The 25,621-nt window shown below is 37.2% G+C and overlaps 1 protein-coding gene across 1 annotated transcript in view; it reads right to left on the bottom strand.

Annotated features, from left to right (window-relative positions):
- LOC113233559 (nephrin) overlaps positions 1–25,621 on the bottom strand; it is a 485,341-nt gene that overhangs the window by 131,718 nt on the left and 328,002 nt on the right. Inside the window, exon 7 of the mRNA XM_026468687.1 lies at positions 18,222–18,337. Within this exon, the coding sequence (XP_026324472.1) occupies positions 18,222–18,337 (116 nt within the window). The remainder of the gene's footprint in view (positions 1–18,221; positions 18,338–25,621) is intronic.

Consider the following 25,621-nt stretch of genomic DNA (forward strand, 5'->3'; position numbering starts at 1 on the left):
AGCGATTTGCGACGACTGATTGTTGCAAGTCTCACGACCAATGGTCGCCAGTCGCGGGTACGCTGCACTACATGTTAGTTCTACATGTTTGTAACAAGTCGCAGCGATTCGGTGCGACCGCAGTCGCGAAACATCGCTGGTACGCTGCGCGAGCCCTTACGCTCTTTGCACACAAGTTTTTATTTATGTTACCAAATGACGGGACGAACAAGTCATACGACTGGCGGTAAGCGACTCGCGTGTTCAAAGCAGTTCCAGTGTCATTCCGAGCCTAAAGCTCTAATAATAAAATCCTAAGTTAACAAGTCCCATGTGCCTATAATTTCATCAGCACCCTTTCAAAATCAGAACATAGTAATCCCACATTACTGCTTGTTGGCAGAAATAGGTAAGGTGGCAGTACTTCCCTAGACGAACTCTTTCACGAGGAGCTTTATTGCTATAAAACTTGTCTTGTTTATAATAATGGTAAAAGTCGAACACTTTCGATCCGGCCGGATTCGAACCAACGTCTTCTAGCAAACCGTGGCAGACCCTATGCCAACTAATAAGCGGACCTCACGAAATTTTCTATGTGCTTGTTATCGGTTCTTTGTATTTGATTATCAACGACTTTTTTAGCCGTAGCGCCATCTACGAGCCTTACTTGGCAATTATAATAAGCTAGTGGAGTAGTTTCACAAATAATAATCTCAGTACAGGGTACTAAAAAAATCGACCTTAAAAGTACGTGGAATTACGTCTATTTGCTAAGTTTTATTGAAATATCCCCTAGTTCGCCACTATACAAGACTTGACACTGGAGATAATAAAAATCGGTTCTCACTACTCAAAGTATATTGAGAGAAAAACGCCTTGAATTGGAGAAATAGCAAAATCAACTATTAAAGTAATTGCTCCTAATTAAAGTTAGGCGCTATTTATAAAAATGAATCTTCATGCGTGAACAGCCACCCTTCAAGGTGGAAAAAAAACATACAATCGAATTGAGAACCTCCTCCTTTTTTGAAGTCGGTTAAAAATAAAAAAATATCAATTGAATACAAATTCAATAATGGTAAAGGGTTTGGAGAATCGCATCTACAGAAGCACAGAATACGTAAGATTATATCCCACAACTGGAAACGCATTCACGATGTTAAGGATGCTTCCTAATAAACTGTCCCAAAGTCCATTAATTTTAATATCCTATTAAGTAACATCCTGGTAGTTCAGCTCTGATAAAGTGAACGGTGGTATTATAGATAATAATTAGGACATATAACATTTCAAGAGCTTTTCTGCGACTTGCTTGCTGCTAGCACCTAAATGGCTGATTTCTAATTAGAGATCAAATAAATTGACGTTTATAGAATGGCTAGTTATTTTTGTTAAGGCAAAATGTTTCAACGCGAGCCTAGAATTTACGCGAGACACGTTGAAACTTACTATGAATAAAATAAAACCAGGCGGAGAAAATATGATCCGACGTCGACAAGCGCCCGATGGCGAATGACGGGGCAGCGGGAGACCCGGCGCGTCGTTAAACCGTTGGCCAATTTTCAAATTTAGGGATTAGTGTGAATTTAATAACTACAAGGCTTCAAGGTCGGTAGGACGCGTGGCGAGTTAACAGTTTTATATATTTACATTAATAAGTTTTTTTTAATCTTGGCAGATTTTTTGCCAACTCTGTTCTGAGAATAAAGCTCAGGCCACACAGAGGCGGTACAATGGGAAAAGCGGTCTGAAGGCGGATCTGCGTGAGGCGAATGCTTACCGGGGCGTGCCACACAGCAGTTCCAAGCGTAGTTCGCGGCGGAATAGCGGCCAGTATGACACCAAAAGTGGCCAAAGTGACCAAAAGTTTCATTTTCAAAACAGATTTTAAAGAATAAACAATATCGCTGCTGGATAATGATCAAAAAAAATTTTAGCTTTTGTTAGCGTTACAGAAGTAACACAAAAAAAATTCGATCGAATTCATATTGGAACTTAATAGAAAGAAACACACGCAAGAGTTATATATTCTAGTTATTAAAAAACACACCGTCCAGTGTCCGGTCCGCCTATTTGTCATAGCGCTCGGCCCCGCTGCGCGTTTTTAACCGACTTCAAAAAAGGGAGGAGGTTCTCAATTGGACTGTAAGTTTTTTTTTGTATGTATGTTACGCGATAACTCCGGTATTTGTGAACAAATTTTCATGATTCTTTTTTTTTGTTGGAAAGAGGGTACTTCCATAGTAGTCCCATTTAATTTTGAAGAAAATCATCCACCTCTAAGTGTGGCTGTTCACGCATGAAGATTCATTTTTATAAATAGCGCCAAAATTTTAGTATAGTGAGCAATTATTTTAATGGTTGCTTCTGCTATTCTTTAATTCAAGGCGTTTTTCTCTCTGAATATACTTTGAGTAGTGAAAACAAATTTTTATTATCTCCTGTGTCAAGTTCCGTATAGTGGCGAACTAGGGGATGAATCCGGGTTTGCGCACTTTCCGATAACCGATTTCAATAAAACTTGGTAATTATATGTAATTCCTACTTTTGAGGTCGGTTTTTTTAGTACTCTGTACAGAGATTATAGTGTGGTAGGGTTCATATGAATCCGTACATTACAAACTCCCGCGCCTTGAACGTACGCGGCCGCCTTTGTGTGTCCAGAGCATAAACTAAACAGACGTTAATAAATTTACAAAATGATTGTTAATTAAGTAACAGAATACATAAATCTAAGACAAACATTCTTCAAATCTTAAATATTATTCATCAAAGTTTAACATTCGAAAGATGTTAAATTCTTAATTATATAAGCTTTCAGTTTGGTTTGTTCATGTTTCAGAATTCACAAAATACAATTCAAACAAATTCTCTTTGATTAAAATTTCATCCCTTGTGAGAAATTGTGTTTCTATCATAATCATGGGTCAAGATATCTTTCTATTCATAAAACCAAACTGTATTTTTTTTTGTGTGCGCGTTTACTCCGGTATTTGTGAACCGAGTTTCATGATTCTTTTTTTGTTGGAAAGAGGATACCTACGTAACACTCCCATTTAATTTGAAGGAAATATTCCACTAAGGTTGGCAAACTACGGGATAAACTCGGTTTTGAGCACTTTCCGTTAACCGATCCCAATAAAACTTGACAAATGCAATGCAATTCCGATAAAAAAGCCGATAACTAAACCGGAAGAGGTCGGTTTTTATAATAAAAAAGTTATATTTAATTTTTATTGAATTGATATTCAATTATTTTTATGTGAAATTACTTCACTAGTTTGTTATGATTATTAATGCAAACATCGAACACTCAGAAAAAATTCCTTCGATCCGGCCGGATACGAACCTAGGTCTTCTAGCATACCGTGCCGTGTTAGTGGAGGTAATTTCACATATAAAATAATTGAATATCAATTCATAAAATTTACATACAATGAATAGCGACATCTCTAGCCAGGGCTGGTAACAAACACATAGAAAAATTCGTGAGGTCCGCTGGTTCGTTCCGTGGCTTAGTTGATATGGCGTCTGTCTCGTCGGTTCAATCCAGCCGAATCGAAAGTATTTTTTCTGAGTGTTCGATCTTTTTATTAATAATTATAAAAAAGTTATTACTATATTATAATAATCAAGTGACGGGACCATGACGGGACGAACATGTCGTGCGCCTGATGGTAAGCTACACGCCTGTCCATAACAGTTGCAGTGCCACTCAAGAGCTTCAAATCGCAAAGATCTGAGGGGCACTGTAGTAATGCGAGCATTACTGCTTGGCGAACTCTTTCACGAGAAGCTCCAAAAATACCTGTAATATAATTTGATACCTGGCAACAATTATTATCATAGTGCGTTACCTTTGAGAACGAAAAACTCCTTATAACGACTTTTTTAAAGAAACATTACGTTATTTTTCTACGCATTTAGGAACAGTTCGTATTTAAAAACTCAAGTTGCAAACAAAGAAAATAAAACTAGATATTTCAGTATTTCCTCTAATGAAAAATCCCAAACAGCATAAGACTGCAGTACTAATTAATATGTTTTAGTTTATTCTAATTTCTATTAATAATTAATAATAAATTAAACTTAATAAAAATTCATTCAATAAAATAATTTGTAAAACTTAATGGAGCGTAAATTGGAATGTTTTCTTTGTAAAATTAAAAATAAGGTATTTAATTAATAACTATTGTAACTATAGTGAAAAAATAGGGTGGTTTGCATTAATATTAGACATAACTGGTTGAAGACTGTACCACCTCAGTCAACCGTGACCTGTAAAGGGCCCGAAACGTCGGTCTGTTTGAATAAACAAATATACGCGATTTAAATCCGGAAAAATAGTTTCATTTCCTATGTGTAACAATCGCGAAAACCTAAGAACTCGATAGATATTTCAAACCAACCATCAGAGATTAACGTAAAAGGAATGTTCTAGACTAAACTCAGATTCTTTTGTCTTACGCGAATTTGTAAAGCTGGAAAAGATGTTCTGGATTTAGAATATGGTATTAATTATTTCATGAGGTAATATTATTGTCTTGCTCAAAGGAAAGTTTGAAATCTAATTTCCATTTGATTTGCAACTGCCAAAACAATATGAGTTCCTGTTTGATTAAGAGGTACCTCAATTATAAATCCACAGTATGGTATTGAAACCTACATCATACGGGGTTATTTGTAATAGTACATTGTTTATTTAAATAAGGACGGTAAAAAATAATTTACCATCGAGTATATAACCAGAAATAGAGACGAAATAAGGGCCATGTATTCCTGGTAACACATTAGCGATACAGCTCTTATAAATATCAACTACCGTTTACACTGGCTTTTACTTGGTGCGCTATATTTGTGATCCTTTGTTAATACGCCATGAATATCGAACGAACGCTCTTTTGCATAATGCATTCAGTTTCTGTGGTGCGGCCGTTGTACATTTTTTGGACTAATTTGACATTTAGTGATGTATACGCTAGGCAACACTGTTCTCGATTCTGATCGATTTTGAAAGCAAAGGGATGAAAATTATTATGACCTTAGCAATATTATAAAAATATTCTATAACTCTTTTGTTGTAACGTTTAGTAACGTTTCGTTTTTTTTTTTCAATTTTGTAGTATCTATTATCAGTAGTATATGTAATTTCGATAATTTTTGCAGCACGTTGCCTCGAATGTCCGAATATAGTGAGCAAATAATTACTTATTAATTATTACTATTATTTAATTATTACGAGTAATACAAAAAAATATATAATGCAAAGAATTAACAGTGCGTTGTCTTTATAAAAACCTGGAGTTGGTCATACGTATAAGTTCGTAGCTTTCGAGGACGAAGGTGATCTAGTTTATCCCACCAAAGATGCTATCCAAATATGCAGAGTACCTAGCAGAGTTAGAAATCCGAGAAATAATAAACAAATTACAAAAATTTTACACGAAGCCGATATTAAGTAAACCTTAAGTTACTTTAGTAAGATTAGATTTTAGATATTCTGTCTGCAGTAACATTTTCAGTTGTCTAGACATTGACCAATTTGATCTATCACCACCGGAAAATCATCTAGTAAATTTAATTAAGGCAGTTGCAATTTCATATATTGACGTGCGTTTTCATTATTTAAGTCAATCGACAAGATCTTCTATTACAAAAAGACAATTATGTAATAAGCTGATATTATTTCAAGGACAATAATTTTAATATTTGAAGTTGATTAAAAATTAAAGTTTTAAGAGGTTTCCCATCACTAAATAGTTCTTGTGGCGTTATGGTGGATACATAAAATGTGGCACGCTCGGTTTTCATACAAATTGCTGTACTTGCGGCGTCTATCTAGATACATGTCTATCTGACCTATGTAAGGAAGTATAGTGCTAGTGGGAAGAAAAAAGGCCCGAAAAATTTGAGCCATTGTGGTCAACTTAGCTACCACGCAACCATTTTATTAACGAGAAAGTGTGATGAAAAATATGAAAAATTCCGCAGGACTATATTACCAACATCATAAATGCATGAAATATTACATTCGTCCAAAAAGGTCTCATCCCAAAATACACAGACCAGAAGCAATTGAAAAAAGTTAATTTCCCAAAATTTTCATACCGGGAATCGAACCCGGGACCTCCGTATCCAGCGCCCACAGTGCAAGTTAGGCCATCGAGGTCGTAAAATATTTTAATAGTTTCTTCTAAATGGCGATAAATGTGTGCAGTAACAAAGAAAGCGCTAATGTACCAGTGGCGTGATGGGGGTAGACGGGGAAAACGTTTTAAAGAGTCAGATATCACAACAAAAAATTTCATGTTTATTTTGGGCTAATTCATCAAGTTGTGTAAAAAATCGTGGAACAAAGTTGTTATTTAAAATGTTAATAATATAGTCTTGTAGGGTTGTTAATATAAATTTGCTTGTATCATGATTATATTCTTGTTTTATCGATACATAAACAATAGACAATGTCATGTCTCTAACGTAAACCGAGCATAGGGGCAAAGAAAACAAAGTGCTTCACTATAATATACATGCTGCTGGAATTCGGGGCTCTCATATGTGAAACCCGTATATATGTATACTGTAATGCGAGTGAATTATTTGATAGTGGAATTAATTTCATGTCGACATTTCCGAAATTTGAATTTACAAACATGTGTTTGAAATTGGATTGCGGTTATGGATTACAGGATACCGTAATATGCTGTCATATATACGACTTGATCACAAAAGTACTGCCTTACTTATTCCTGCCGGCGAGCAGTAATATGAGCATTACGTATGTAATATTATTACTGGTGAAATTACAGGCACATGGGACTTGTCAACTTACGTCTCAGAGTAACGGACGCACAGCTGTCAGATCTTTGCGATTTAAAGCTCTGTGCGACACTGCATCTGTTATGGACAGGTGTGTCGCTTATCACCAGACTTCAAGAGTTCGTGGGATTACATTCATGAAACCGGATTCATCTCCTAGTTAGCCACCCTTAGAAGTGGAATATTTTCTTGAAATTTAAATGGGATCGATACTGACGTACCCTCTTTCCAATAAAAAAGGAATCATCAAAATCGGTTCACAAATACCGGAGTAAACGCGTAACATATATAAAAAATATAGTCGAATTGAAAACCTCCTCCTTTTTTGAAGCCGGTTAAACAAAATTCTTTAAAAGAACCCTTTTAAAACAAAGTAATGGCGACTGAGCTTTCTTCTTATAGAGGAGATCTCTGAGAATATCCCATGACTTTTCAGTTAGATACCTACATCTTATCAATCCACCGTTCTTACCACTCTATGTTAAGCTCATAAAATAGTGCTGTCTACACATCATCGGAATGGGAACCATTAGTAATAATACCCTTATCTTAAGACCGCGCTCATCCCTACTTAGACGTGGCATTGACTAAATGTATAAAGACTTACCGTAAATTCAATTCCGGTAAACTTTTTTTAAAATAAAAATGCAAGTAAATTAATTTCCTATTTTTTTTAACCCGTGAGACTTATATTGTATAAAATAGCAGCGCTTGTTTTTATTTTAATACAATTAGTTTTTATTAACAATTAAAAAACACTGCTGAGTATGCTTCGTAAAGAGGCCAAACACGTGTCGGGTATATTTTTGGTGATGTTATCTGTAACTGTTAAAAGGTAAAATTTAACCTCCGGATCCGAGACTATACAAATCTAGAAAACTCGGACCCACTTTGGATGTCGCTTGTGCACTAAGCCCTATTCGTATCCGAGACAAATGCGAATATCGCTTGTACACATAGAGATAAAATATTCCCTGTGACATTTCTGACCGTCATTTCACGGATTCGGAACAGATACGAGTCGGACGTAGTGTTTTTCTGCGCTGCTGCGCTTCACATGGACTTCCGCAAAGTAACACCTAAATCTATCATATATTCTTTTCTTATTAGTTTATAGCTGTGACGACGACACGTCTCTGCACAGCGGCGGAAGTATAATGGTGTCCGATACGAGATTTTTTGCCAATATTGCCTAACAAATATCTTAGCTACAGATATAGCTAGAAATTAGAAATATAGACGACAACGTAGTTTAGAATACAAGTAATGACATCTGTCGGTTGCGTTAGGTACTAAATGCGTACCTTTTTTTATGCCACCAAGTGACAGGACGAATAAGTTGTGCGCCTAGTGTTAATCGACACGCCTAATCATAGCTGTTGCAATGACATGATGTAAGGCACTGCCTCTGTGTCCGTCACCATCAGGAAATCGGCAGTTGAGTCACCCCTTCAAAACCGGAACGCAGTAATGCTAACGTTTTTGCTTGGCGACAGAAATAGGTAAGGTGGCAGTACTTCCCTGGACGAACTCCTTCACAAGAAGCACTACTGCTACTAAATTAATAATTATATTGTTGTTTGTTTCTCTGGTTTATTAATTAATAATTATTTACGCTGCAATATGGTCACTTCTTTTTTGGAGAACTAAGTGAACGTGGTCGTCCTGCTATTGACGGCTAGATGGCAGCACATTGATTGAACTTTCAATAAAAAATCAAAACGTAACTGGCAATAATAGGTATGGAACTTTCAACGATAAGCCAATATGGTAAAGTTTAAATTACATTAACAGTAGAATTCGTTACTTCTTATTAAATTAGAAACTACGACCAATCATTATCAAGATTTCACAGTTATTAAATTTATGAATGTGTGAATCTTGGCGTTAGCGGTTCCATTATTTTCTCACTTCCGTGTGTTTATTGTTTTTCCGTTTCAATTCTTTGTTTTATTTCATTTTCTGTTTACTAGTTTCGTTAGATCGTTCTTTAAAACATTATAAAAATGGCTACCAAAGAAGTTGCTGGCGACAACTGGTTGCTTAATTGAACGTAAAGTATGAGTTCTGCTTTATTAATTTTCTCGACACTATTTAAACTAAGTTTTCATGTAAGAATGTCAGGATGCTTCTGATGTTGATGATTTTTTGGGAAACTACTCCACTAGTTTATCATAATAATTGAATATTAAGGTGGTGAAACAACCTGACATTCAATTAAAACTTGATTACGATTAAGAGCGTCATCTCTGGCTGCTGGTAGCTGGTAAAGGTACCAACCGGGTGAAGAAATACTTTTATAGATTTTTCACAGATGGCGCTACGATAAAAAAAAGTCGTTAAAAACCGACAACAAGCGCATAGAAAAATTCGTGAGGTCCGCTGGTTCGTTCCGTGACTTAGCGTCTGGCACGGGTTGCTGGAAGACGTTGGTTTAAATCCAGCCGAATCGACGGAATTTTTCCTAAATGTTCGATTTGTCTTTGTATTAATAATTATAACAAAACTTTTTAAACTGAGACCATAGCGCATTGCGCCCACGATTGTTGGCAGCGAGAGATCTCCTCCCACTATGGCAGTAAAGGAGTGTCGCTGAGGGCCCCTAGCCGTACATTCTGTTAGGGTGTGCCGCGCATTGTCAACGGGTGCGCCGACAAGGAATAATACTAATAATAACGCATACACTCAACATAGCCCCGCACTAGGGAAACCGTGTGTCGCGGGTGCCATGAACACATACATAGAAAACCACAATTTTCACCCAAACTCACGAGAGAAATAAATGTAGACCATACAAATATTTCTCCTTCTCCTGGGACCTCGCGTGGCAGTCCGGCATGGTAACCGTTCGGCCACTGAGGCAGTTATAAATACTTTAAGTCAAAAGTCATTAATTTCACATTTTATCAAACACGAAGTCTTCAATTTTGTAATATGACTTTTCAATTAAAATTCTTTTAATGTAAATTTTAAACTTAAGAAATGATAATCTTAACATGTGCTCCGGAGTCTTATTGTAAAAACGTATACAGTTCCCCATAAAATAACCAAATTAAACCAAAAACCAAATTAAAACGAAATCGTGGTACCATGAGTATGGACTTAGTTCTTGAGACCTAGTAATTTTTATGTTGATGATACTAAATGACGGGACGTACAAATAAGCCACACGCTTATCCGTAACAGTTCACTGCCACCATTGACTTACAATTATATGGACGTCGGGTCCGCGCTAAAAAGTGTCCGAACTTATAGGGCGTTAAAATCGTATACAGAGCGTCATTCACGCTTTAGTCTTCGTTTGTTCGACTGACAGCGAAGCAAGCAAAATTAGACAGTACTGCGATGACATTACAATTTAAATTCAACGTTTTAGCTTTTTCATATTCCTTTACATGTCACTACGTTTAAATAGGTTGACTTGGGACATTTTTTTCGTGGTTTTTGTATTAGACCCGTCGTCCATTTATTTGTAAGTCAATGAGTGCCACGCTTTAAATCGCAAATATCTGAGGGGCACTGCCATTGCGTTCGTCACCCTGAGACATAAGTTGACAAGTCCCATGAGCCTGTTACTTTACTAGCACCCGTACAAATAGGTAAGGTGGCAGTAAATCCCTGCCTGGACCAAACTCTTTCACTTTCGAACAACACGTTATTGCCCGATCTAAAAATTAAATACATCATTGGCGAGTACTCTCTATTAACCTTCACCATATAAGAAGGGTAAGTATTTCTTATAGTTTTATAAAAAGCTTTTTGATGTTAACTAAATGAATATTATGAGATGTTAAGTTTCTGGGTTTAGAACATATAACTTTTAAAATACAATAAAGAAAATGTAATTCACCATAAGCGCCAACTGAAGGGCACTGTTCTCTAAACTGAAGGTTTAAATACATTAATCTCAACAAGTATTTAAAAGCTGCTCTTGTAACGGCTATTCGAAATGACGACCCTTTGAAAGCTAAAACAAACAGTTGATCTAAATTGATGTCTAGTGATGTGCTTATTTCGGTTCTCTTTTCTAAAACGGATTTTTCGTTTGTAGTACTACATTTTTCTTTAAATAACTTTGACTTTGAATGTTATTAAATAAAAAAAAAAATAAAAAGGCATTTATTTCTCCACAAAACACATAAAATTGTAATAACAAGATCAGCCCAATACGAAATAAGAGTATGCAATGTGGACAAAATGGTTAAAGACTCAGCATTGCTGTTTTTCAGTCCTGACCCTCTACCATTCGCTTGCTGCACCGTACCGGTGAGCAGAGTGTACATTAAGTATATTGTATAACTATGATACTATGGAAAGGTTGTTCGTGTGAACCTATTTTTTATGTTTAAAATTAAAAATTAAAAAAAAAATTATTTATTAATACTAATTATTCGCCTAAGTCGAATCCAAGCACAATCATTCAACTCGAGAAGGATGATTACCGATATCGAATGCCCCTGCCATTCGGACGGATACACGAGTCGAAAGATTATTATGTCAAAACTACTCGGAACCATCCACCATGTCCATATCAAAATAAACAATCGAAAGAAATGGATGTTATTTTGTAAGAAAAATAACAGTAACTGGTAAAAAGTAACTTCATAGTCACTACTTGTTTTTAACAGAGCTGTTGAGTAAGAATAAATTATATTGGGCTACACTGTCACAATATTTTACATTTGTAAATAGTTTCGGATAAGAATTCGTATTTTTTTAGATTGATCCAACCAACCAACCCTGAGCTTTTAGGTCAAACATAAAAAGGTCACTATGAAACGTTTAGTACATAATGTTTTTTTAAATCGAACTCATGTTTGTCTAAAAGATAAAATGTCAAATTTGAAAGTGGATTGGAAACTTCACACATTTACCAAGAATTGTGAACCTATTTTACCATCGCCGCTAAGGTGCCATAAAGCAAAGATACGACTACGACGAAATGACCTTCTACAGAAGACGCCTATTCAGTCGCACCTTAAAGGTATTCGGGTTGCCTGTGCTCGGAAACACAGTCGCAGGCAAATTTAATTCCTGGGCTGTGTGCATGAAGAAAGACGACGAAAAGCGCCTGAAGATTGACCAAGAAGGAATGATATCCCGCCGTATGTCTGGATTTCCGATATAAACGGGCGGAATGGGCTAATGGAAAGGAAGCGCACACATATAATACATAATCTCACGTCCTTGTAACACAGGAGGGTAGGCAAAGACCACGAAATGCTACCATACTCTATACTGACACAACTGGTGAAATTACAGGCACGTGCAGCTTGTCAACTTATGTCTCAGGGTGACGGGCGCAGTGGTAGTGCCCCTCAAATTTTTACCTGAGTGGCATTGTACTGTTGTGGACGGGCGTGTAGCTTACAATCAGGCGTACGACTTGTTTTAAAAAACTTTGTTCACATACATCAACTACCATTTTCATACAACTTAATTTATTATTGTCACTTTGGATTCCAGCCTTTGGAGGACATCACTGTGGGTGTTTGTGTGCGCTTAGTATTACTGTTAGAGTATTCTTTGTGTAACTTACAAAACAAAAATCATAAGTACATGTCGTCATAAAAGTCCGGACGGCCGATCTCTAAAAATAGTCGAATATCACGGTAGTAAAAATATCATGACATTCAATAAAAATAAAATAAACAACAAATTAAATTTTTCGTAAGTTCGTATTTGTCGGATATTGACATTTCACTGTTCCCAACTCTAGCTCACTGACACACCAGCGAATCGGTCAGGAGACGCATGAATTATTGATATCCCATTTAAACGTAGGCAGTGTTTGTACATTCCGTTCCTATTGACTTTATAGCTGGCTGGAAACCAATTAGATACTGTCTTTTGAACGGTTTAATGAAATGTATTTTATTGCACATGAAAAACACTACAAAATTACAGGAGGTACATAAAAACAAAGGAAGTAATAGGTGGCCTTATGTTGTCTTTTTCTTTTAAATTTACCTATATTTTGTATTAATATAAAAGCGGTAATAGTCCAATGAGAGCACAAATTCTTCTCAATTACAAATACGAGGTAAAATAAAGTTAAAACTGCTTTTAAACTGTCAGTTACTTTCAAATCCTAATTGGTATGTACTCCACTAGATACATTCTTGACACACGTCTCGGAGACCAAAATAATAATAATAATAGTTAGCCTAAATTGTGCCACTTCTCGGCACAGGCATCCTCTCGAAACGAGGTTCCCACACCGGCCGAACCCCCGACCCTCTGCATAGGCGATAGGTCAAGATATTAGCTTGCCACGGCTGTTTTTATACGGGATATATAGAGGACAATGTACTCCACTAATACGTAACAAATACAGTCACTGCAACTTCCTCACGGTAATGCTTCATTTGTTAGTCACCAAACTCTAAACACGCTAATATACTACGTGACTATACTTCGTGACAGAGATGAGATCAAGCAGGTAAACAAATAAGTCAAATTACTGTCAAAATGTTTATGATCTATGAGACGTCAAAGTGACATCTCACAGATCATAAACATTTTTTTCAGGTCCGTTTTAATGAATCTGTCAAAGCAGGGTCTATTTAGTTTTTGTTTAATTTACCTATCTATTCTATCTTGCGTTAACTATTAATATATCTATTCGACAGTGGAAATTTGAAATGTTGTTAGGAATATTTTGTCGTAATTTAAAAATGTTCCTTACTACAAAATGTCGCTTATGACATTTCAAAATTCGATACATTGACGAAATTATTAATTACCCTTCTATCGATGGTGGAAATTAAATGTCCTAAGAGACATTTTGTCGTAAGGTCGTTTTCCTCTATAAAAGGGCAGCCAAATGTTGTGTGCCTTTGAAACAGGATCATTAGGATAAATAATTGTTGTACAACAATCAGTTTTTATGAGTTTAGGTTGTTGTTTTCTAAAAAAAAGTTGTGAATATAATTTTGCTCACAATTAAAGCACAATTTAAAAAAAATTAAGCATTTTTTACTTTCCAAATATCAACAAATACTGCCTCTGTGGCCGAATGGTTACGATGCCAGTCTGTCACGCAGTGGTGCCGAGTTCGATTCTTGGGCTGGGAGAAAGGTTTGTATGATCTATATTTATTTCTCTCCTGAGTTTGGGTGTAATACGAGGTTGTTTATGTATGTGTCCATGGCACCCGCGAAACAGGGTTTCCCTAGTGCGGTGTAATTAGTGCGTTTGTTATTAATTTTTAATATTATATATATTTGGTAATAGCAACACCTCTGTTTACATTTATGATCTCGATTTCTATTGCCGAATATAGATGTGGTCTAGCCTCAGAACTTTACTATACGTCATCGTATATAAGTATGATGTGTAACCATTTAATAATGTTTCACTTGTTACAAAATACATCAACAAGATAGCAACATATGTAACTGGCAACTACGCCTATATAACAAGAACGTATTCGTATAAAAATAATACCACCACCTCCCCTGTCGTCAATTTTGTCACACAAATGGCACGGTATAATCACTTATTGATAGTAAAGCAACAGTAAGTATTACAGAGGAACACGCAAATTTTGTTTATTATCCGCTGTTAAAATTGAATGTTGGATATTAAACTAATATTTGTTTTTTTTACTGCGGGCGTTGTAATAAAAATGGCTGTAAAAATTTACAGGGTTTTGGTACATTTTAGGTTTAGAAAATGAGGCATAAACAGCTTTTGACAGTAATGTAACTGATTTTATGCTAAACCAAACCAAATCCAAGCAAAATACTACAAAGCTATTATCAACCAATAGCGGCTATTATCAAGGTTTTTCATATAAATGGCTTATTTTGCCAGAATTCTATATTATTTTATCTAATAAAAAAGTGATTTAAATGTATCTTTTTTTAAGTTATTGAATGTCACAACGTTTGAACTTCATGATATTAAATTATTTTTGTGAAATTACCCCCATACTTTGTTTTAATTATTAATACAAAGATCTAAAACTTAGAAAAAATTCCATCGATCCTGGATTTCGAATACAATGCATCTTTTTATGTAATTACTCTCAAAAAAATTTAAAAAATCCGAAAAACCCTTATATCAGCTTTCCTCAAAATGCTGTTTTTGATATTAGTGTTTTGGTTGATCAAATATATATCAATAGATACTGAGTGAAGGTACGAAGAATTCGTGCACCAGGTGGTAAGCGACACCCTATCCGTGACAGTTGCAGTGCCACTCAGAGCTTTAAATCATAAAGATCTGATAGGCACTGCCACTACTGCACTGCACTGCTTGAAATATAAGTTGACAAGTCCCATGTGCCTGTATTTTTACCAGCACCCTTACCCTTCAAAACCGAAACGCAGTTATGCTCACAGTGGCAGAAATAGGTAAGGTACTTCCCTGGACGAACTCTTCCACAGAGAGCTCTATTGCTACTAAAAACTATGAAATATCATTTTTTATGCAGATGTTCAACTGTAGTGAAGCCGTTTTTTGTTAACTGGAAAGACGTCGTTTTTCGGCGTCGGGAAGTGAGCGTGGCTTGCAGCTCCGCCACAAATGAGATTTGGTAGTGGACTCAGAGTCGACGGCTTAGCGGTGGCAACCGCTAGTTGTGCAATGCGCAACGGGAAGTGACGGGTACGTTACGTGCATCCGGTGCGGCTCACCCGAGGCACTAGACTCTCGAAGAACCGGATGAAGACAAGTGACAGAGGTCTGTGACAACCCTGTACACTGGCTGATTTGGGTTCACCTGAACTTGAACTTGTAAGGTTTCTCTGCGGGCACAGGTCATAGTGCCCTTCCCGCGGAACCAAGAGGTTTATGGGGAGGGGCACAAAACAAAACTTACGTAGAATGATATGGGAGTGTACTGAAGCCGTGGTAGCCAAATGGTTTGACCTACTGCCTCTCAAGCAGAGGGTCGTGGGTTCTAATCCGGGCTCGTATCTCTGAGATTCTCGGAATTTATGTGCGAAATTTACCATGAGCTTTTCGGCGAAGCAAAACCTACTGATGAAATCTGCACGTTGGAGAGAATTTACAACCCTCGGAAGACGCGTGAAGTTCCCGACCCGCATCGGGCCAGCGTGGCGGACTATGGCCTAAACCCTCGCCCGAGAGGAGATTTGTGCCCAGCAGTGCCACTTATAAATATTTTTATTTTATTTTATTTGCGTGTGATGGAAAGCAACACGCCGTGCAACTCATAGCCTTAAATCGCAAAACTAACTTGCAGATTAAACTAGTAAAAGTATGATATGCATAGTAATTTCCTAGGTAGTTTTAGTATGTCACATGGATCGTCAGTGATAGAATAAATGACTGCCAGCCCACTAACTCTTTATAGAGATTTACCATTGCAACGAAAATATCTGATATCCCATGTGCTTGTAATTTTACCGTTGATGATGGTTATGTGTTTACTAATAATATTGATACCGTGTAATTTCTCAGCAGGGGGCGCAACCTAATTTGATGGCACTACACTAGGAATAGCATCAGTGTGGGGGGCATTATTATTTTATTGCTACCACAGATAATGATGTTTTTTCTGTAGTAACAAATATTTTTTTATTGGACGATGTATTGGCTACGGGGGAGTGTACTTATGGGCATCAAACTACGTTAGGAGGAAAAATTGGATAAGGCAACGGGAGGTCGGGACTGAACGAATAAGGACAGCTTAGAGAGAAATTATCGTCACAAATACTCATTCATTTATATTAATTTATACATGAACTCATGTCACGTCCCACTACTTGCCACGAGTTGTTTCTAAGCTGAGGATTTTAGCTATAGTTCACTTATTTTGGTAGCAATAGAGCACCTTGTGAAAGAGCTCGTCTAGGGAAGTACGTTATCCATTTCTGCTAAGCAGTACTACTAGCATTACTGTGTTCCGGTTTTGCAGGGTGAAATTTCAGCCACATTGTACTAATCAACTTATGTCTCAGGGTGTCGGGCACAGTGGCAGTGCCCTTCATATCTTTGCGATTTAAAGCTCGTGAGTGGCACTGCAACTGTTATGGACAGGCGTGTAGCTTACCATCAGGCGCACGACTTGTTCGTCCCGTCACTTGACGTCATAAAAAAAACCTATTTTTCAAGGATTATAAACTTTCATCGACCTGGGTCCCAATGGTATTAATTTTCTTGAAGCCATTGGTCACTGTAATTCTTTCGAGACCCCACTGGGATTGCAATTATGACAGTATTTGTTATTCCGTTAAAATTTAGTTGCAATGGCATATCTCAATAGAGAGTCAGTGGACTGGCTTCATGTATTCAATCAGTGACGATCCATGTGACATACTAAAACTATGTTGTTTAATATGCAAGTTAGTTTTCAAATTAAATATTAACGCTTCTGCAACTGCCTCCGCCGAACGGTTACCATGTCGAACTGCCACGCAGAGGTTCCAGGTGCGATTACCGGGCCGGGAGAAATATTTGTATGGTTTATATTTATTTCTCTCATGAGTTTGAGTGTAATTTGTGGTTTCCCTAGTGCGGGGCTATGTTGAGTGTGTGTGTGTGTGTGCGAAAAAAAAGAAAATTAGTAATTAGTGTTTTATTGTATAGTGTGTGTATTAGTGTATAGGGTATGTATGTAGTATGGGTATTTGTAACCTGAATCTAAATAAATAAAAACATGACGACGAAAAAGAATTAGAGATCGAGTTAAAATTTCAAAAGTAAGCGGCCAGGATCCAGGGAAAAGGATGATCAAAAGGAGGGATGACGATGATAGAGGTCGCATTGTCACACCCGTGCCCGACAGCGGGACGTATAAGCCGGTCGATGATGATGAATGTTCGATCTTGGTATCAATAATAATGTTTATTGAAATCTTACATTGTGTTTAAGTGCTTTATTGAATGTCAGGATGTTACACAACCCTAATATTCAATTATTCATTGTGAAATTACTCCACTAGTTTATAATTATTAATACAAAGATCGAACACGCAGAAAAAAATTCCTTCGATCCGGCCGGATTCCAACCGACGTCTTCTAGCAAACAGTGCCTATGTCAACTAAGCTACGAAACGAACCAGCGGACCTCACAAATTTTTCAATGTACTTGCTTGTCGGATCTTTGTATCTGGCTTATAACGACTTTTTAGCCGTAGCGCCATCTATGAGAAATCTATGAAAGTATTTCATCACCCAGTTAGGTACCTTTACAGATACCTGCCCGTTGCATTGTGTTGCATCCACTCGTCGCAATACATAAGTTCATTTACTATAGTAATTAAAGTAATTGACTCAATGTTATGCGTAAAATAATTTGACCATTAATATTAAGTTTACTTTACGTCGTTTATGCTAATAAGTAGTGCTATGCTAATTAGCAGACTATACCATCGACTCGCCACTGAAGAGCTGAATATCAAAATATTGCAATGGCAGTTGAATAGTAGACAGAAAAAAACAAAAGTTACTTACATAAAACACTTAGTTGTACAGTACTCCTCATGGGCGTATCCCTTTGCAAGGCCTCATGTCTTGCTTCACAGGTGAAGTCAGCATAATCGTCCTCTGAGGACGCCTTAAAGTGGAGCCTGGGGACAAATAAAAACGTTCAGAAAGTGAATTATATTTTCAGCTTAGTGAATTCACATTTATCTCTAACACGGCTTATTAAACATAATAGAGAATCGAATGAAGATGTTTGGGAACCTTCGCTACGGCACTACGGTTTTCTTAGAAGGAAAGATGGAAGGAAAAAGAGGTACAGGAAGACCAAGACAAAGTAATTTAAATCAGATATTGAAAAAAGTTGATATCGTATCGTATTTATTTGTTTATTTATCAGATCAGAGACAAACAGTTACATACTAAACAAACATCAAACACTGAACAAACAAGATTAAATAAAGAGCCAATAACGTGTTCACATATACATAAGTACACATACATACATATACATAACAATACATTATATTGGTTACAATAATAATTGTTAATACCATAGTAATCAGAAGGAAGCACATGTTGTGCTGACCCCATCTAGGGTGGGATAAGGACAGGAAGAAGAAGAAGACGAAGAAGAAGTAATCAGAAGAAGCCACTATTATGCCTGCACATAGGAGTACTAAATATATCCACGTTCTGTATAAGTACCAGATACACCAAAGGAGCCGAGCGATTGACTAATCCTCTTTCACCAGATGGTAACCATTACAGTATATGCCATCGATACGACAAGAAGAAGAATCAGGAAATCAAAGTTATGACGCTGAGCAGAGATGGTTGGCGATTACTCCACAGGCAAGAAAACTCTTAAATAAGATAGTAAACCATATTGACCATATCATTCATCAGTTCTTGAACTGACTCTGCTGATAGTGCCAGCGCCCGTTGAACTCTATCAGAATAAAAATTCCAAGTAGCGTCTTTGAAGTCATGGAAGGGGAATAAATCTAAAATAGATAACAATGTGCCAGGCAATCAAACCTGATCTCGAACTCAGAAATTCCCTTTACCAGACTAACGAAATTGCTCCAAGGACATATTAGAACGTGTGAAAAAGTTCGACTAGGGAAGTACTGCCTTATCTATTTCTGCCGCCAAATGTACTGTGACGCTAAAGTAAGAATGTTAATTTCTTTAAAGTTTTCTCTGATTGGAGTCAACGGAATATTAACCTCTTGCCGCTAGAATCCTGATTAATTTCCTCAGTATACGCTCGTTTATTCCTGGTACGTTAGACCTGTTTTTTTTTAAGGACATCGTCCGCCTCTGTCGGTCTCTCACAGCTGAGGATCGTGACTTTGAGCGAGTACATCGTCAATCAATCTTCTCCACAGTATTCTGTCTTCGGCTAGGTGGAGTGCGACCTTAACCGTCACTCCCAGATTATCAGCTACCTGGTCACACTATCGTTTTGAACTTCGCCACCTTCGTTGCTCTCTATTTTGTTCAAGACAATTAGTCTTTGAAGACTGTGAGCGCTTCTGCGTGTAACGTGGCCAAGGAATTGTAGAATGCTGAGAATAGAGATATGTAGGTACTGTTTCCTCCTCCACGTTCACTACGTACGTACGTATAAATTTGTTTCGATATACTACTAATAGCCATCTTTTCCATTTGACCAAACCATCAAAGCGTTGCCTTTTCTGTCCTAGTCACTATATTCTTTTCTATAGGACCCATATCAGATTTGTAAAAAGATTTTACAAAGGAGAACAACCAAATTCCTTACAAAGGAATTCTGAGCCCGGCGCAAAAGTAATATATCTTAGATTTGCGAGTAAACATGGTTTCTAAATTTACGTCATCACTGAATTTCGATAGAGGATTTGATTCAGAATCACGTAAAAATCTATTTTTGAAAAATTGATTTTTATTGAATTTGATGATGTGAAATTGAAATAATGTGAAATTATTCCTAGCGGAGTTTTTTATAATTATTAATACAAAGAGCTAACCCAAAGAAACAATCCCTTTAACCGACAGGACTTGAATCTGCGACCACGCTGTATCCATAACGTCACTCTACCAACTGAGCTACAGTAGGGCTAGCACAATAGGCCACGACTTGCGCGACAGCGACATAAAGCGCGAGATACTGCTATTCTCGTATAGAGATTATGTCGCTCTCGCGTAAGTCGCGCCCTGTCGTGCACGCTCTTCAGGTCTGTTATCTTTGTATTGAGTTTTTTGTTGAATTACGTCGACCTGCTGATTGGACATGTATTCTTTTTAAGTTTTCAGCCACTTATTTGGATAGGCAGTCTACCATTCAGAATCTCTCAACATTCAGGAACAGGCAACAAGCGCCCATCCTAACATAAATTTTAAAGGAAATCCTTTGTAATGATTGTGACCATTTCATAGCACGAATTTTTTTATCGGCCTATTTTCAACATGTACAGGGTCAAGTGTACTTCCAGTTTGACGTATCCCAATTCTATGTTGCTTACGATAATCTCCAGTATGACGGCACAAGGCATGAAGTGCTCTTGGATTTACCCCTAAGAAAAATCTCCAGTAAACGTTAAAAAATCTGGAAGGTTTGTTTGACAACCCAATAACGATACGAGAAAATAGTTTTATATCTAATATGTAGCCATCGCGAAGACCTAAAAACTAGATAATTCAATCAAATGTAACGATAACAGTTTTAAATATTTAGCTCCAAAGTCCGGTGTTAGGTATGTCGCTTGAGAGGTCACTCAGATCTGGAGATGCATTTTATTGGCATCAGCTCTCCTGTATTATCGGTAACTTGAAAGATATCTCAAGTGTATAAGTTCTTTATGAATCAAATACAGATTGTATTTGATTCATAAAGAACTTCATAACGATGTTGAATATTTGTTTAGGTTCTGAATGAAACATAATACTTTCAAACGGTAATTTTAAAAACTATCAAATAACACGTTATCAATGAACAATCTTTGACATGCCCTAAATTGTTATTTATTAACGGTTGACATAAATAAGGTCTCAGAAATAAGGGCCTAAGACTCTCGTACTGTCAGACACATTACTTTTGAACGAGGCCTGGGTTCTGAACATTCCCCTTTTCATACAAAACGCAATTTAGATAATCGAATTATTTGCTATACATGTTTGATCAGGCGCGTCGTGGTTGACGTATTCATTGTCATAAAAACAATACGGAATCAAGTACTTATGCTTCGCGAAAAGTCAGACTTTTCTGACTTTCCGCCACCTTCGTCACAGAGAACACAATTAAAGCATTAAAGGCGCGAGCGAAAAGTGTGCGGTGATATAAATTATGCATTACTGCAGATTTTTCCGGATTATACCAGATTAACAAATGACAGCCGAGAACGGGTAACAATTATATGCAAAAATTTATACACGTTTTGGTATTTTGAATTCTTTACCTCGTTCCGTATTTCCCTAACAACCAGGGTCTGGCAATCTAATTTGAAAGTCAACCTGACTTTCGAAATGAAGTGTCGAATTCCAACCATTCCAAAACCCATTGAACATGACACACAATTCCTCAAATCATGGTTTTCAAAAATAATATATAGAATTTCACAACATCCATGACCATGCGGAAAATGGACCCAAAACATCAAATTATGATGCCGATATTTGAGCTAACATCAGAGATATTAATGGTTAAAGTTATTGGCCGGGACAGGCTCCATCTCTTTTTAGCTTAACAGCCTTTTCGTATGTGCCTTGTATGGCGCTATTAAGGCATGTGGCAAATAAATATAGTCGATTCTAACTTCAGATTTACTTGATTGACGACTTCCGAGGTCGAGTGGCCTGCACATGTTTTCAAGCTGTCGCCATCTATGAGGTCCCGGTTCGATTCCCAGCCGGGTTAATGTAGAAAAAACTAGCTTTTCTATATTTTCTCGCGTGTTTATAAGTGCTTTAGTTCCTTACTTTGAGATCAGAGCAACGTATGGAATGTTATCTAATATTTATGAATGTAAGTATGAATATTTCTATGAATATTTGTTTTCGACGTAAAAAGAGGCGTTCCGTCGCCGCGCAACGTTTTAACGGATCTTGTGGTATGTATGTAGTTTTAATTTAAGTCTAGTAAAGACTGCATCATATCCAGCTACACATTGACGGACCTTGTTCCGTTGCACAGGAGGCGATATTCGAGCAAAAGTGTATAGCTTGTTGTGACGTTGCGTGTACAACGCATCGTGTGGCATCGCTCTTATGCTCTTAAGAGACACGTGTTCTGCAATGGAATAATTGAGATAAGCTTTTAACGTTTTTCTTCACTTAAGGGAACAAGTTAAAATATAATTTATTATCTTAAAAGTTGGTAGTACTTATTTTTTAATTTTAACGATGTCAAGTTGGCAACGTGCCTGCCACTTGAACCGGATTTCCAGAACGACCTCGGATTGAGACTTCCATTGTGGTGTGCCAAAATTAACAAAAAAATATGTAATTTATTAATGGGAAAGTTTAACGAAGTACACTATGAAATTTACTTAGTAACAAATAGAATATAATCACATATTTGTTTATAATATCAAGTGACGGGACGAACATGTCGTGGGGCTGGACTCCAAATATGGTAATTTTATTGAAACCGCTGGTCATTCCTTAATGGAGACTCCACTGAGACGAATTAGGTATTGCAATTAAGATTATACTTGTTATTCTGATAAATCTAGTTGCAATGGCATGTGAAACTCAATAGACTGTCACTGGAACGGCAGTGATGTCATTCATTCATTCATTCACTAACAATCGATATCACCATATTAAACCAACCACGGCAATCACTACACATGTCTTAATTATCATTTCATTCAATCAGCAATTCAATCTTCGAATTAAATGTATATTTTTTATGTCAAACAATTGGTAGACAACGCTCGACTTTAACCATAACACAAATTTGTATCTGAATAATGGGAAAATAGAGATGAATATGCTATAGGCGAAAAATATGACGCGTCGCAAAGCTTCGACTCTGCGCCAGCCTGTTGAGTAGAGCCTACGAGTGACACTGAAGAGCAAAATATCAAAAAACGCAATGACAGTTAAAAAGTATCTCGATGGCTCGCTACTAACACACCATTATTTTTAACTTTTAGTAGAATAGCAAACGTATTGATATACAACTGAGATGATTTACTTACTTGACAGACTTAGGGCCCTGGCGGTAAGATAGATACACGACTTTCCCGAACAGTTGTAGTGCCACTCAAAGCTTTAAATCGCAATGATTTGAGCCCGTCACTTTGAGACATAAGTTGACAAGTTCCATGATACTGAAATTTTACTAGTGTCTTTACTTTTCAAAACCGAAACACAATAATGCTGACATTACTGCTTGACGGCAGAAATAGGTAATGTGGCAGTACTTCCCTGGACGAATTCTTCCACAAGACGCGCAACTACTACTAAATAAAATACTTAATTTTGTTGTTGACTTAAAGTTGACAAGTCCCATGTACATCATTAGCAGCGTTACCCTTAAGGCTACAAACTAGAGGACAGCAGGCGTCGGCGCGATGGCGTTTGGACGCACGGCCGGCGGTACACGATCGTCGCGCTCCAATCGAGTGATGAATGCGCATTCCAAAGTCATAGGGTCGTATTCTAGAACTCTACTCAACGCTCAAGTTAGGACTTGAGTATGATTCAAAGCACTAGAAATCATAATCAAGTCCTTGCCATTAGGGTCGTATTTCCAGTACTTGAAATTAAACTCAAATCCCGACTTGAGCATTGAGTAGAGCTCTGGAATACGACCCTAGTGTCGTCTTGTTGTTTACCCACATCTATCATCGTCGGAAAGAATCATTTCAGCAATTTTAGAAAGACCACCAATATGGAACAGCAAACATGTCGTCCTTAGAAATAAAAGGATTATTAATCACTATAAAGACTAGAAAGGAGACTCTATTCGTTTATAATTGGAGTGTGATTCCAATTCTGGCTTGACATTAGCAAGAATATGGTCAAACATTGTTACTGACATTTGAGCGTTATCATAGAACTTATCCGGATCTTGTCTTTGGTACTCGTAATTTCCGTAGAACTCGCCTTTTTGCTTTCTTTGTTTGTAGTACGGGTTCACGTACTATGCGCCCATAATACCTCATACTGAACAAAACTATTAGGTACTATGAAAAGATCACGTCACAGCACTGACATCGCACTCCTACTTTCGTGACGTCACACGCAGCAAACTAAGCGATCCGGTTGCTGGCGCGCCGGTAACAGGTCACTTTTACCGCGCCACACTGCTTGCATCGCTGTTGCCACCGCGCCGCCCGCTTGTTGTCAAGTTTGTGTCCTAATATTTTATGGTTGGTGATGATGTTGTATATGATATTTTGTTTTTCGTGGACTTCGGGTCACCAGTATTGAAGGCTAAAGGTTCTTCGAACTAACCTAATTTGTCACTACTTATTACTCTAACTCAGTAAGCGCAAGAGCTCTAAATTGTCCTAATTCAAAACGGAGTACGCCGTGAAATTCCCAAATTAGTTTACCATCTCAAAGTGACAGTGCCAAGCTAGGTTGGCCATTAAATCATATGCATGAGAATGCTAATTATGGTAATGAATGTAATTATTACGAGGAAGTATAAGATGAGACTTCTCGAGGAAAATTAAAAAGGGGATGTTGACAAATTAACCGGGCTGACGAAAAATATCTTTTGGAAGTACTCCATCTTAATTATTAATATTTAGATCGAACACTAAGAAAAAATTTCTTGGATCGGGCTGGAATCGTATCTGCGCCTTCTGGCACGGTATGTTTGAAGACACTGGTTCGAATCGAAATGAGTTATTTCTCAAAATAATTGGATGTCATGGTAACAAAACATCGTGATATTCTTAAGACTTAAAAATTCAAACTTAAAAATTATAATACTCCATCTTGATTATAAGATAGACTAGAGCTTAAACGTGGAAGAAACACGCCACTTCACTGGAGTAAACCTGGAGTAAACAATAATGTGCTAGACAATAACCGAGCAGCAGCAGAACTCCTCGTGAAAAAGTTCGTCCAGGAAAGTACTGCCACAGTACCTATTTCTGCCGCTAGGAGTACTGTGAGCATTACTGCGTTCCGACTTTGAAGGGTAAGGGTACTGGTGAAACTAGAGACACACATGACTTGTTAATTCTATGTCTCAGGGCGACGGGCTCAGTGGCGTTGCCACGCAGATCTTTGCAATTTAAAGCTCTGAGTGTCTTTGTAACTGTAAACGGTCGGTAACAATTGGTACGGATACATCTCGAAAAGTCGGAGTCATGAAAAGGACACCGAAAGGTTTTTTGGACCAAATTATATCACGAACATTCATGATAAGGGATATATATTACAAAATAATTTAATAAAAAAGATATATGTACACCTTTTCT

The sequence above is a fragment of the Hyposmocoma kahamanoa genome, unplaced genomic scaffold (assembly GCF_003589595.1).
Source record: "Hyposmocoma kahamanoa isolate Upper Pololo Valley unplaced genomic scaffold, ASM358959v1 79, whole genome shotgun sequence".
NCBI lineage: Eukaryota > Metazoa > Arthropoda > Insecta > Lepidoptera > Cosmopterigidae > Hyposmocoma > Hyposmocoma kahamanoa.